The sequence below is a fragment of the Tasmannia lanceolata genome, unplaced genomic scaffold, assembly GCF_043159265.1.
Source record: "Tasmannia lanceolata isolate RefF3 unplaced genomic scaffold, GAP_Taslan_0.1 ptg000005l, whole genome shotgun sequence".
NCBI lineage: Eukaryota > Viridiplantae > Streptophyta > Magnoliopsida > Canellales > Winteraceae > Tasmannia > Tasmannia lanceolata.
The window spans coordinates 23,201,625-23,216,664 of record NW_027518682.1 but is presented as its reverse complement, the minus strand read 5'-3'; the positions used below and the strand labels follow the sequence as shown (position 1 = coordinate 23,216,664).

Below are 15,040 nucleotides of genomic sequence, written 5' to 3'. Positions count from 1 at the left end.
GAGAAGCTTCAATAACTCTAGCAATTTTGAAGATGTGAAAATTTGTGGAGTGTTGAGGAGGAGGAATATTTCCTTCTTTGTTGAGATCGTGGGGTAGAGAATGGAGAGAAGCTTGGGTGAGAAGAAAGAGAGTAAATCCTTGGATGAGCAAGCCCTTCCTATGTATTCCTTATACATCCGACGTGTCTGACGATCTTGATTTCATCTCCATTTGAAATCCATATATTCTTTTCTTTTCTATCTTCATTTTTCTGTGATTTTTTTGTGATTTTTGTTGATTGAAATCTATTTTCTTTGCCACCTTAGGATCTGTTATTAGTCATATTTCCCCTTCATCTACCTTACCAGCTAGATTTGAGTTTATATTCCTTTAGATCAATCAAATGTACAGTTTTGGGGTTTGCCACATTCTCAATAAAATTAAGAGACAAAACTAAGATAAGTAGAGGGTTAGAGAGCAGCAAACTGTGCAGGATTCAATCAATGTCGTTGAAGAGCACCAGAAATGCTCCATATCAACAAAAACAAAACAGCCATGGCTACATTTCCAGTACTGCCAGCCAAAGCCAAAGAATCGGAAGACTGGCTTGGGGGGCTTTGACTCAGCTCGTGTCCGCTAACATCAATCATGATCTCGAATCGGCAACTCTCTTGTGATGGATCTTTCCGTGTGATAACTGAAAGGTTGGAGAACTCGCACATTGACTTCTGTTGATTAGTAGTCTGGTAGAACATGTTGAAGGCATAAGAAGCATTGCTCCTGGCATCCAACTCATTGCAAGAGGACCCATAACCAAGACTCGTGCAATCTGCGTATGTGCACGCGTAATTGATGCTTTCTGCCCAATTCGGATCTGAAGTGCTCGCCTCTGGAGACATGACGCACCATTGCCTCTCCAGGTATTTAACGCCCTTTGCTGGAATAAGAGTTCGACCGTTCCCCAAATCCAACGAGTACTTGATCGTACCGTCATAATTGAAAATCCCCCAATGGCGCTCGAAATTACCCGGGTCGATACTCTTTGCGTCCTCGTCAATGAGTCCGAAAAGGTAAATATCAAGTGAGGTGGTTGGTCGTTTTGGGGTGCCTTGGCCTTGAATGATTCGATTGATAAGCCCCTGATTGAACTTGCGTGCATACTGTAAATTTGCATTGGCATTGCCGTCAGTGGGCCATCCAACTTCGCCGACAATCACAGGAAGCGATGAGAAATTGTTCTTCTCGAGAGCCCAAATGAGGGTGTCGTAATTGGCATCGAAGGCGTTGTTGTAAGATATGGATCCATCGACGACAGGGGAAGAGGTTCCAGAGAAGAATGCGTAGTCGATTGGGAAATGGGGATCAGCGTAGAGGCTAAGGAAAGGGTAGATGTTGATGGTGAGGGGTGCACCGTTGTTGACCAAGAAATTGATGATGGAGATCATGAGGTCGTGAATTTCCGGCCGGAAATCACCGCCGGATGGGAGACTGTTTTCGGTTTGGTAGACGTCGGCGTTCAGGGGGACGGTGACTTTGACTTGTCTGCCGAGGCCGGCTTTGATGATGGCAGCTTGAATGTTTTGGAGGGCGGGAAAGGTGGATTGTTGAAACATGCCCTTGTAAGTCTCTAGGAAAGGCTCGTTACCCACTGCAACATACCTGTATAAATGTATGTAATCAAAGTTAAAGAACAAATGTTATCAAACAGTGCTATATATATATATATATATATATATATATATATATATATATATATATATATATATATATATATATATATATATATATATATATATATATATATATATATGAGGAAAGTGAAGCTACACCGCCGGTGTAGCTAACTTAGCTACACCGCTGGCTTAAAATACAATGGGCCCACATTGTTTTGGTGATCCAAAGAATTCATTTGATTGGCCCTCACATCGATAGGGTGTCCACCAAAAATCAGCTCCATAGGATCATCCCAACCCTACGATTTGTGAGAGCCAATCAAATGAATTCTTTGGATCACCAAAACAATGTGGGCCCATTGTATTTTAAGCCGGCGGTGTAGCTAAGTTAGCTACACCGGTGGTGTAGCTTCACTTTCCTCTCTCTATATATATATATAGAGAGAGAGAGAGGAAACTGTTGGTGAGCTAGCTTGCCCAATCACATGGGGGCCCACTTTGTTAGGATGATCCAAAGCATTCATTTGAAAGTCCCTTACATAGATGGGGAGTGTACCAAAAATCAGCTCCATAGGATCATCCTAACCCCTCCACTAGCTTAAAATACAGCGGAGGCCCACATTATTTGGGTGATCCAAACCATTCATTTGATTGGCCCTCACATAGATAGGGTGTCCACAAAAAATCAGCTCCATAGGATCATCCTAACCATTCTAACCGTGGAGGCAAAAAATGGATAGAATTGTGAAGGTTTATGCATGTCCATTTTACCTCCATAAATCGTAGGGTTGGGATGATCCTATGGAGCTGATTTTTTGTGGACACCCAATCTATGTGAGGGCCAATCAAATGAATGGTTTGGATCACCCAAACAATATGCCCTCCACTATATTTTAAGGTAGTGTGTAGATAACTTGTCTACACAATAACATGTCTACACATGTGTGTAGAAACCGTTTTCTATATATATATATAGAGAGAGAGAGAGAAGGGTTCATGCTAACGTTAGCAGCTAGCTTAGCTACTAACGTTAGCGTAAAACAAGGGTGGGCCACATTGTTGGGCTGATCCTAAGTATTCATTTGAAAGGCCCCATCATGGATGGGTTGTATACCAAAAATCAGCTTCATTGGATCATCATATGATGTCCATTTGTGGGGGTGAAAATGGACAAATATTGTTTGTCCACTAATCTACCTATATTTTCACCCCACAAATAGACACCCTAAGATGATCCAATGGAGCTGATTTTTTGTGTACACCCTATCCATGAAAGGGCCTTCCAAATGAAGGCTTTGAATCCCCCCAACAATGTGGGCCCACCTTGTTTTACGCTAACGTAAACAGGTAAGCTTACCTGCTAACGTTAGAAAGTTGCTCAGAAAGTAGGTTGGAAAATATTCATCTAGGGAGTCAATCTACGAGTCAATTGCATGAACTTACTTACCTTATGTCTACACCATACTTGGAAATGTATGTTGAGACATTTCGCATCACCCATTCTTCGGCGACTCCAACGTTGCTTGCTAGCGGTGCTAAGAATTCATTGGGTATACCGAGCATTACTTCAATTCCAGAATTACCTAGAGCATTGAGTGCCAGAGGGTCCGCTTCAAACAGCTTCACTTTGTTGAATCTGTTGTCCTTAAGAAGTCTTACTACTATGTCAGCTGGTAATGGATGTGTGGAACGTGTTCCCCAGTTAAAACCGAGTCCCTCTCCATCAATTCCTCTCCAGGATGCATACAAAACAAAGACCCAAAACACCAAGCCATGGACACCCATTTCAGCAAAGTTCTATGTTTGTTTGTTTGTTTGTTTCCTTTCTGCAATTCTCTCAATCAAGTGGTTTAAATCAACAGTGGAGAAACACCCCCCACAGGGAAAGGAATTACAGAAGAAGCCTACAAGGAATTGGATTCCACCCGTGTAGTAGATATGACAGTCTTCTCAAGACCTGCTTCATGTGCAAGGAAAAAAAATTCCACCAAGCAAAGAATACAGCATACTTGTCGTGTGGCTGTTTCATTTGATCCCTCCTTACGTGGAAGAAAAGTTGCATGGAAAGTTGCATCAAAAGGGGCGGATATATGAGACATGAGAAACAACAAATAAAGAAGTTAGAGGTGCATACTTGAAAGTGTTTTTCCATTTAAAATCCGAGGAATGCTAAACTCAGGGTCGGCCTTGAAAAAAATAGTTGAAAGGGCGCCGCCATTGGATGCACATGCATTTAGTGCATTTATAATTGCGTGCAACCAAGAGTAATAAATGCATGTGCAGCCAATGGGGACGCCCTTTCAGCTGTTTTTTGCAAGGGTGCCCCTAAGTTTAGCATTCCTCTTAAAATATACATGGGTTGTGAAACAGTATATTTATTATTTAAGAGACACTTATGTTTGTGAAAGGGTACTTTTAAGTTTTTCACTTTCTATAGAAGTATGCTCAAGGTTTCATTTCACATGTATTAATCCTTTTAAAATGGTATAGGATTTCTAAAGTTGTGCTTTCCCTCACCTCTCTCCATTCCATCCAAGTGCGGGCATATGCAAACCTAGTTGTAGGCATTGTGAGCATCATATTACCCGGGTTTTATTTCCATGTAGTCACATGCGTAAGTAGGGAAATAAAAGTTTTAAAAATTACTGGGAAATGTAAGTTAGCGTTTTCTAGAGGTACATGTTCGTGTAGCCCGTGCCCATTTTAAGGTATTTTTTCAGAGGTACTTATAGTTACGATTTGAAGTAGTTTTCTTTTGTGATTTTGCAACTAGAATCAACAAGAAGGCATCTGACCCACAAATCCACAAAATGTCGACCAATGAAATCCTGAGTTGAACTTGGTCATCCACTCTAGATCAAGTCGCCACATAATTGATCTATACACATCAGTTTAATGGAATCATACTGGGACTATCTGATCATACCATAAAATAGTAGAAGCTCTCCAAATCAAGTAACATTATTTCAAAATCATTTTTGGGTTGATTATGCGAAAGAACTATTGCTATTGCTATTAATTATATTTTATGAGATTTTTTTTACCAGAGAAATTAATAATTTTTAAGGTTAAAATAATCATAATTAGCTTATTAAATAGTGAAGCACTAATCCTTTCTTTTTATTGATAAATATCTTTGATATTGATATGATTCCATATGCAAACTAATTATAATTTGTAGATTATATTGCGTGATATAAAATGCTTATTTTTTTCATGAATTGTGCGAGGAATGCATTGACATAAATAAAATAAAATATTATTTCTATAATTGCTAATAAATGCTGGGTACTTGAGATAAAATCATAATTAATATTTATGAATATTCTATGAATTACATCGTAGTAAATAGAAAAAGATGTTGAAAGTACATGTATTGTAGTAATTTGTCCCATGTGAGCCGGCAAGGTGGTTTCAGGGAGTGGGCGAAATAGCAACATGCGTGGGTATGTAATTTGGTCCATGCATACTGGGGTGTAAAAGCGCAGCAGCCTGTTAGCTGCCGACACGTGGCTAGAGGGGCCCCCACCGCGGACCAGCCTATTAGCTGCCAACACGTGTCTCGAGGGGGGAGGCCCACTGCAGACCCCGCGTCAGCAGGGGTAGTTCGGTAATTACCACAGAGTAGGTGAGCCTGAACTTATAATCGGTGGACACCTGCCTTGGAGCATTAACTCCCCACCTACCCCAAATTTCCCCTATAAAAGGGCTTCCAAAGCTCATAAATCAGGATATTGAATTCTCACCCACCACTCTTAAAACTCCCTCTTCACTCCGGCTCATACTGACTTGAGTGTCGAAGGGCCTGTCCGGAGTACACTCCGGGTCGGTCATTCTGACCCCGTTTGCTTCTGTGCAGAACACAGTTCACCCGAACTCTATTTCCTTCACTTCAGCTCCTCAGGCCCTCCAGCTCGGCTCTTACGTCACTGTCACATCTGTTAACCGATTTCGGGCCTAACAGATTGGCGCCATCCGTGGGACGCTGAACTAAAGGCTGTTCCAATCACCTTACAAAAAATGGCAGGGCGCAAGAGTGCGCGGGTGCCAACCGCACGGACTACCCGAGCCGTGCTACCCGGCAGGACTCGGAGCGAGCGACTCGCCTCGCTGGTGGTGGCAGCTTCTGCCACGGCCGAACAAAGCCAGCCTCGTTCGGTACACCTCAACTCCATGCCCACTCCGGATCAAGTTCAAGCCCTTTTCCAACAGATGACAGCTCTCATCGGGCAGTACCAGCAGCTACTCCAAACGCCTCCCCAACTTCCTCCAGAAGCTCCACGACCTGTCCCAGAGAGGCCAAATATCCACAGGGGAGAGTCATCGCGCCATGGTGAGGGCCGAACTCACCACTCCACCAGACAAGTCAGCCATCCACCGGCCAGGCATGCACAGACAGAAGCGCACCACCGTCGGAGGTCGCGGTCTCGCTCTGCGCAAAGGCGCCGGGCTCCTGAAGAACGCGCACCATAGGCAAAATCACAGTCCCGTCGTAGGAGTCCGGAAAGCCACTCCGGCTCCGCGGCGAGCCAATCTGTGGAAAGAAGCAGGTCACCAGACCGTAGAGCTGACCTGATGCTACAGAGAATAGAAGAGATGGACCACATAATTAAAGAGCTGGCTAAGGATCAAAGCCGGCCTGTGTCTAAGGCGTTCTCAAGCAGAACACCGTTCACCGACGACGTGATGGGTGCCCCAGCACCCAGGGGATTTAAAATGCCAACTATCCCGCAGTATGATGGGACCATTGACCCCGTGGACCACTTGGAGACGTTCCGGACAATGATGCTCCTCCACGGTGCGTCAGACGGTTTCCTCTGCAGAGCATTCCCGACGACCCTGACAGGTGCAGCAAGGGACTGGTACTCAAGGATCAGACCAAACTCCATCAGCAACTTCGATGACTTCGGGGAAGACCTGGTCCGCCACTTCATGAGCAGCTGCAGGCCAAGGAAAACAACAGCATCCCTGATGACCTTGCGGCAAGAGGATAATGAACCTCTCAAAGCCTTCGTTAGCCGCTTCAACAGGGAGGCACTTCAAGTGCCAAATCTAGACCCCTCGGCTGCTACAAACGCGCTTCTCGCAGGTGCTAGATCTAATGATTTCCGCCGAGCGGTGACCCGCCGGAATCCGCACTCCCTAGCAGATTTAATGGCGGGGGCGGAGGAATATATTTCAGTAGAAGAGACTCTGGCTGCTCTGGACTCGAATCGGAGGAGAACCTCTGATGACAAGAACCAAGACAAGTACCCTACTAAGCAGCGCAGGGATGACAAGGTTGTTAGAAGAGACAAGTCCCCTCAAAGAAGGGAGGAAAACTTCACCCCTCTCAACACCTCCCGAAGACATATACTGGCTGCCATCAGCGGAGAAGAGTTCACAAAGTGGCCAACCCCAATGATCTCCAAGGGAAACAGGAGAGACAAGTCAAAGTACTGTCGGTTCCACAGGGACCACGGCCACGATACAGACGACTGCTGGCAGCTGAAGGAGGAGATCGAGCAGTTGATCAGCAGGCGCTACTTGAAAAAATATGTCTGAAGTGACACCCACAAAAGTGACCCCAAGGAGAAAGGTCCCCAGGGCCGAAGCCCTCGGTGGTCTCAACCGCCCCCAGCCCGAAGACAATCTCCTCCGCCGCCTAGTCCACAACCAGAGGCACACCGCTCCCAACCAAGGGGAGTCATTGGCACAATCATGGGTAGTCCGGCAGCTGGAGGCACCTCATCCGCTGCTCGGAAAGCATACGCACGCCGAGTCAATGTCGTGCACGCATGCAGCAAGAAGATGAAGACCGAGAATGAGATCTCCTTCTCAGATGCGGACCTCGACGGCCTGATATTGCCACATGACGACGCCCTAGTCCTAACCATGCTCGTCGCAAACTGGGAGTTAAAGAAAATTCTGGTAGACAATGGGAGTTCAGCCGACATTCTGTACTATCACGCCTTCGAAAGAATGATGATAGGTGACAACCGCTTAAGGCCAGCAAACTCAGATCTCTTCGGCTTCTCAGGAGAGGTAGTCAAGGTTGAGGAACAAATCGAGCTTCCTGTCCTTGTCGGAGAGTCACCCTGCCAAGCTTTCGCCATGGTAAACTTCCTAGTAGTGAGGGCCACTTCGGTCTATAACGCTATTTTAGGAAGACCTGGCCAGAACCTAATCCGCGCCGTCGCGTCCGCTTATCACCAGAAGATGAAGTTTATTACGCCAAACGGCGTTGGGGAAGTGAGGCGGGACCAGCCTCAATCTAGGGAGTGTTATGCAATGGCACTCAAGGGCAAAAACGCGACGGAGTCATTGCCAATTGAGCTACTCAACCTAAGGGACGAAGCTCAGGGAGCTCAGCCCGCCGAAGACCGCATCTCCATCCCCTTGTGCAAGAGTGATGGTGAGAAGGTCGTTCGGATCGGCCCCCATGGACATGCCCGGCATCAACCCGGAGGTTAGTTCGCACAAACTAGGTGTCGACCCGACCTGCAGGCCGGTGAAGCAGAAGAGAAGACACTTCGCCCTCGAAAGGCGGCAGGCGATCAGAGAAGAAGTGGAGAGGCTCCTAAGAGCTGACTTCATTCGAGAAATCCAATACCCGGACTGGTTGGCAAACGTAGTCCTGGTGAAAAAGGCAAATGGGAAATGGAGAACCTGCGTCGACTTCACGGACCTGAATAAAGCCTGTCCCAAGGACAGCTACCCGCTCCCAAAGATCGATCAACTCATCGACGCCAGTGCAGGTCACGAATTACTGAACTTCATGGACACCTTCTCCGGATATAATCAGATCATAATGTATGAGTCAGATATCCCGAAGACCTCCTTTGTAACGGACCAGGGGACCTACTGCTACCGCGTCATGCCCTTCGGCCTGAAAAATGCCGGGGCCACGTATCAGAGGCTCGTAAACAAGCTCTTCCGAAATCAGATCGGCCGCAACATGGAAGTCTATGTTGATAACATGCTGGTCAAAAGCCGAAGCGCGTAAGATCATGTCTCCGATCTGGAAGAGACATTTCAAGTCCTGAGAGACAATAAGATGAAGCTTAATCCCACCAAGTGCACCTTCGGTGTTAGCTCGGGAAAATTCTTAGGGTTTATGGTTAGCCAGAGAGGCATAGAGGCCAATCCGAAAAAAATCAAGGCCGTGGTGGAGCTCACTCCTTCGAAAACCATCAGAGAAGTGCAGCGACTGACAGGGATGATAGCCGCGCCGGGGCGCTTCGTCTCAAAATCTGCAGAGAGGTGTCTCCCTTTCTTCAACGCAGTCAAAGGACTCAAGACCGCGCCCTGGACAGAGGAATGCCAGGCCGCCTTCGAGGAGCTAAAACAATATTTATCCTCTCCACCGCTATTGACAAAACCATAGCCTGGTGAGGAGCTACTCTTGTATCTATCTATAAGCCCCCTATCTCTGGCAGCAATCCTAGTTCGTGAAGAGCACAACCAACAAAAGCCGGTCTACTACGTTAGTAAAGTCCTGCACGACGCTGAAATAAGGTACCAGCGGGTCGAGAAATTGGCTTACGCGCTGGTGATGGCAGCCAGGAAGTTGAGACCGTATTTTCAAGCTCACACGATAAAGGTCCTAACTGACCAGCCGCTCAGGCAAGTTCTCCATAAGGCGGACACCTCGGGACGACTAGTTAAATGGGCCGTGGAACTAAGTGAATTTGACATCCGGTACATGCCCAGGCCCGCAATCAAGGCTCAAGTATTGGCAGATTTCGTAGCTGAATGCTCCATCCCCCAGCAGATCACCGAACCTGAAGTCACCCAAGCACCAGCAGTGAGAAGTGCAATCGTAGCTGGGGAGCCAACAGAAGATGGAGCCGGAACAGGAATCATCCCCGTACCACCAGCTGAACAGGGTCCTTCAACCGCCGAATCACTCTGGGAAGTGCACGTGGACGGATCTTCAAACAAGGCTGGTTGCGGAGTCGGTCTGGTTTTAACCGGGCCGGACAGTTTCGTCCTAGACTACCCCTTAAGATTCGGATTTCGCGCATCTAACAATGAGGCTGAGTATGAAGCACTCCTCGTCGGAATGAATCTTGCAGTCCAGACTGGCACCCAGAGATTGAAAGCTTACTGTGACTCCCAGTTGGTCGCCAACCAGATCCAAGGGACATACGAAGCCCGCGACGAGCGTATGATTAATACCTCTCCCAGGTCCGACAGCTATCCTCCAAGTTCAAAAGTTTTGAGGTTGTCAGAATCCCCAGAACGGAAAACACAAAGGCAGATATGCTGTCTAAGCTGGCCGCATTCGGATACACGACTCTCGGGAATATATGCATGGAGTTCTTACAGGCATCCAGTATCGAAAGAAAGGCTGCTGAGATAATGCAGGTGGAACACGAGTCCTGCTGGATGGACGAGATCGTCGACTACCTGCGTAGTGGGAGACTACCCGAGGCCAAGAGAGAAGCGCGCAAGGTGATCCAAAGAGCAGCCCGTTTTTCACTCGATGGCGAGAACTTGTTCAAAAGATTCTACACCCTCCCCTACTTAAAGTGTCTCTGGCCCAGCGACGCCACGTACGCCTTGCAAGAGACACACAAAGGTATTTGCGGAAAGCATCTAGGGGGCAAGGCCCTGGCGATCAAAGTTCTGGTGAGAGGTCTGTCCTGGCCGACATTGAGACAAGACGCACTGACCCTGGTCAAGAGGTGTGAGAAATGCCAAAAGTTCTCCCCCACCATTCATCAGCCCGCTGTATCTATGGCTCCAATCATCAGCCCGCTACCCTTCCCGATTTGGGGGATGGATATCTTGGGCCCCTTTCCACCGGCCTCCGGAAGGCGCACCTTCATAGTGGTGGCCATTGATTATTTTACCAAATGGGTGGAGGCTGAACCTCTAGCCCAGATCACCGAGCAGAATGTGCAGAACTTCTTTTGGAAATCAGTAGTCTGCAGATTCGGGATTCCTCGCGCCTTGATAACAGATAACGGCAAACAGTTCGACTGCCAAAACTTTCGGAAGTTTTGCTCCGACCTGCAAATTGAGCAGAGGTTCACCTCAGTAGCACACCCACAGACCAACGGGCAGACAGAAGTCACAAACCGAATCCTACTTCAAGGGATAAAGAAAAGACTGGACGAAAAAGCCGGCCGATGGGCAGATGAGCTCTATCATGTCCTATGGGCGTACCGCACCACCCCGCGCACACTAACGGGTGAATCACCATTCAACCTGTCCTTTGGAACAGATGCGGTAATACCTGTCGATGTAGGCACCCCGTCCGCTAGAATCACCAACTTCAACGAACATCTCAACGGTGACGGGCTCCGCGCGAATCTCGACTTAGTGGAGGAGGCCAGAGAAGAATCCCGAATAAGAGTCGCCGCCTACAAGCAGAAAGTATCTCGCTATCATGACTCCAATATGCGTTCCAGAGAGTTTCGAGTTGGAGATCTGGTCTTAAGAAAAGCTGCCATCTCCCAACCCAAGAAGGTCGGAAAACTTTCCCCAACCTGGGAGGGGCCTTACCGAGTAAAAGAGGTGATTCGTCCGGGAAGTTATAGACTGGAAACACTCGAGAAAAAGCCACTACCCCATGCCTGGAACTCAAAGAACCTTCGCAAATACCATCAGTAGCGAGCTAACCGGCGCAAAAATGACTTTGTAAATATATTTTGAATATGAATGAAAGAAGCTCTTTTACAAATCTCTTCGTATTCTTCCAATCGGAAACCCAGTTCACTAAAACTAGGGTACTCGACGCTTGGTTTGCCACGGCTCGTCTCCGCAAAGACTGGGAGCCCACTCCTGGTCCGGAACCAGCCTGGATGCAAAAAACCAAAGCTCCTTGGAAACCCAGTTCACTAAAACTAGGGTACTCGACGCTTGATTTGCCACGGCTCGTCTCCGCAAAGACTGGGACCCGACTCCTGGTCCGGAACCAGCCCGGATGCAAAAAACCAAAGCTCCTTGGAAACCCAGTTCACTAAAACTAGGGTACTCGACGCTTGGTTCGCCACGACTCGTCTCCGCAAAGACTGGGAGCCCACTCCTGGTCCGGAACCAGCCCGGATGCAAAAAACCAAAGCTCCTTGGAAACCTAGTTCACTAAAACTAGGGTACTCGACGCTTGGTTTGCCACGGCTCGTCTCCGCAAAGACTGGGAGCCCACTCCTGGTCCGAAACCAGCCCGGATGCAAAAAACCAAAGCTCCTTGGAAACCCAGTTAACTAAAACTAGGGTACTCGACGCTTGGTTCGCCACGGCTCGTCTCCGCAAAGACTGGGAGCCCACTCCTGGTCCGAAACCAGCCCGGATGCAAAAAACCAAAGCTCCTTGGAAACCCAGTTCACTAAAACTAGGGTACTCGACGCTTGGTTCGCCACGGCTCGTCTCCGCAGAGACGGGGAGCCCACTCCTGGTCCGGAACCAGCCCGGATGCAAAGACCCAGCATCTTGAGAAACCAAGCACATTAGGGTCAACCTAAGCCCATGAAGACTGCCTAGAGCAATTGCTACACAGCATACGGCCCAACAGTATAAACTAGAGACGGACAAGCGGAGAAGAGGTAGACAATAAAAGTTTGCTTTCCATTCATATGTTAGGGCCTCAGAGGACCATTACAAAAACAACGCCTCAACGGGCTGTTACAAAAAGTTCGGCCTCCAAAGGGCCATTACAAAAAGAAGTCAAGAAGTCACCAAAAGGGGAGAAGGAGAGCTCAAGACGCCTCGTTGCCACCATCCCGCGCTGAATCTGCCCCCGGGGGCAAGAGTATGTCCGCTGTGGACGGCTCATCACCAGTAATCGTCGGTGGGTCAGGCATAACCATCTTGGACAAATCAACGCCCGGGTCGGATTCCTTGACCTGCCCAAGGCAGTCAAAAAACCCTATCTTATAGGCCTCACTGGATAGAAGAAGGAGTTCGTCCTCCTTTTCTTGAACGACCGTCTCCTGCCTCGTTAGGGCTCTTTCCCTCTGAGCGTTGAAGGCTTCTGTCGCTTTCTCCTTCTGCGCGGCCAGCTGAGCGGCAAAATCCTCTTTCAGCCGCTCGTTCTCCTCGGCCGACTTTTCAATGCTTCTCTGTAGCTCCTTTGCCTCCCGGATCAACTTCCCATTCTCCGCTTCCGACTTCGTGATTGCTACAGAGAACTTCTTACTCTTCCCCTGAAGATCATTGAAGTACACTCCAATCTACAAGATACAAATAACCAAGTGTTAATACAGGTAAACGAAGTAAAAGACGGACAGAGAGTGAGCGTACTCGTTGGCCATCTTACCTGATAAAGTGAAGAAAATACGGCCTCTTCGGCCGTAGCTGGCGGCTCGTGGAGAACATGTTCTTTGTCTTTACCAAGGATACACTTGCTCTGGATCTCAACAGCTACCCGGCTCTCACCGAGGCCGGTGTCGTCTTTCTGAACGGCCCAATTGGGCCGAAAAACATTGCCTCCTGACCTCGCCATTGGAGGACGGGCTTCAGCAGATGTCCCCCCGGACTTCGAGGACCCTGCACCCCGGCCAGAGGAACTCACCATTTCACCGAACTCTTGGCTTTGGGTGGCGGCGGCGCGTCCTGGGATGGGGCCGGACTCGCTGTCTCTGGTGCCTTTCTTTTCTGACCCTGATGGACCTTCCCAAAGGCCCCCTTCCTCATTTTATCAACTAAAGACTGCTGCTGCATCTCTGAAAGATAGAGAAAAACAAAACCAGTCAGAAACAGGAGGAGGAGGAGAAATGAGTTTAGACAAGACTAGCCACGTACGTGCTCGGGTCGCAGTACTAAGGCCCAACCCAACCAAAACCTCTTCCCCTTTGAAGTTCGAACAATCAATAGGTCCCTCATGATCCAGCACTTCCCGAAGTAAAGCAAGCGTCCTCGCATCCTCGCCCTCAAGGAGCGGCTTGCGACTCATCGCGACTGCATCCGGGGTTCCCCATTTCAGAGGGACCGGCTAGGGCTCGCTGGACTCTCTGTCCTCGACATAAAAGAACCTGTTTCTCCACAAGTGTATCGAGGAAGGGATGCCAGTAATCATTTTTACCTCCGGGCGCTGGCTAATGTAAATCCAACCCCCGCCCTTGTGCCTCTTCAATTGCGCACACGCGCGGAACAACGGCACAGACAAGTTCCTCTGAAGCCGGCCCTGAATGAGGTATACGAACCCTATCAGTAGCCTCCATGAGTTAGGCGCTACCTGAGCCGGAGCCAGCCCGTAGTACTGAAGCACCGAGGCGAAGAATGGGTGCATAGGAAATCTGAGTCCGGCCCTCAGCGACTCATCATATATGCAAACATCAGAGCTTTCGTTACAAGCCCTATCTCCCTCCGTCGCCTCCCTCAGCCCGAACCTGGATGGAATACAGTATTTATCCCTAATCACCACCATCATGGACTCATCCAGGTGATTCTCCTCGTTGAGAGCCTGTAGGTTGTATTTGGGATCAGCATCCATCCGGGCCCTAGCCACGACCTCAACGGCCCGGCCATGGATAAACGTTGTGGACGCCTCGCTGGCGCCACTGCCAACACTCCCCTCCAGTGGGACGTAGCTATCTGTCAGAAGCGGAATGGCGTTCAAGTCCAAAATCACTTCGTCCTCCACTTCCTCATCACTACATATGATATCCACACTGGCATCGGGACTTGCCATTTTCAGGGCTGGTGACCAGGTAGGCCTGTCCTCGACTCTAATCGACGATCTAGACCCTGAACCGACTCCCCCGAATTGGACTCAGTACTAGAGCTACTACTTGACATAAAAGCAGGAAAAGAAACGAATGAGACGCGCTGAAGAAAATTACCGGTCTAAACTGATCCCAAGGTATCGAACTGGATAGCTAAACGACAAAAAACAGTCCGGCCCAAGCCGGACTGGATATGACGCGTCTCGCAAAACGACAAAAAGCAGTCCGGCCCAAGCCGGACTAGATAGCTAAACTCCAAAAAACAGTCCGGCCCAAGCCGGACTGGATATGACGTGTCTCGCAAAATGACAAAAAGCAGTCCGGCCCAAGCCGGATTGGATAGCTAAACGACAAAAAACAGTCCAGCCCAAGCCGGACTGGATATGACGTGTCTCGCAAAACGACAAAAAGCAGTCCAGCCCAAGCCGGACTAGATATGACGCGTCTCGCAAAACGACAAAAAGCAGTCCGGCCCAAGCCGGACTGGATATGACGCGTCTCGCTAAACGTCGAAAACACAGTCCGGCCCAAGACGTACTGGAAAAATCCGGACTGATAAACTCCGGACTGCTCCAAACTCCGGACTGCTCCATTCTCCGGACTGCTCCAGTCTCCGGACTGCTCCAAAAATCCGGACTGCTCCATTCTCTGGACTGCTCCAGTCTCCGGACTGCTCCAAAATCCTGACCGCTCAGTCTCCGGACTGCTCTGAAAATCCGGACTGATAAACTCCG

The 15,040-nt window shown here is 48.6% G+C and overlaps 2 protein-coding genes across 2 annotated transcripts; both read right to left on the bottom strand.

Annotated features, from left to right (window-relative positions):
• Nucleotides 1-291: 291 nt before the first annotated feature.
• Nucleotides 292-3,673, bottom strand: LOC143876865 (glucan endo-1,3-beta-glucosidase 5-like). The gene is made up of 2 exons (XM_077378552.1): nucleotides 3,101-3,673; nucleotides 292-1,639 (listed from the first exon to the last, which is right to left on the bottom strand). The coding sequence occupies exons 1-2, from the start codon at nucleotides 3,436-3,438 to the stop codon at nucleotides 481-483; spliced, it is 1,497 nt and encodes a 498-aa protein (XP_077234667.1). The 5' UTR covers nucleotides 3,439-3,673; the 3' UTR covers nucleotides 292-480.
• Nucleotides 3,674-11,915: 8,242 nt separating this feature from the next.
• On the bottom strand, nucleotides 11,916-14,558 carry LOC143876864 (uncharacterized). The gene is made up of 2 exons (XM_077378551.1): nucleotides 12,899-14,558; nucleotides 11,916-12,812 (listed from the first exon to the last, which is right to left on the bottom strand). The coding sequence occupies exons 1-2, from the start codon at nucleotides 13,154-13,156 to the stop codon at nucleotides 12,339-12,341; spliced, it is 732 nt and encodes a 243-aa protein (XP_077234666.1). The 5' UTR covers nucleotides 13,157-14,558; the 3' UTR covers nucleotides 11,916-12,338.
• Nucleotides 14,559-15,040: the final 482 nt, after the last annotated feature.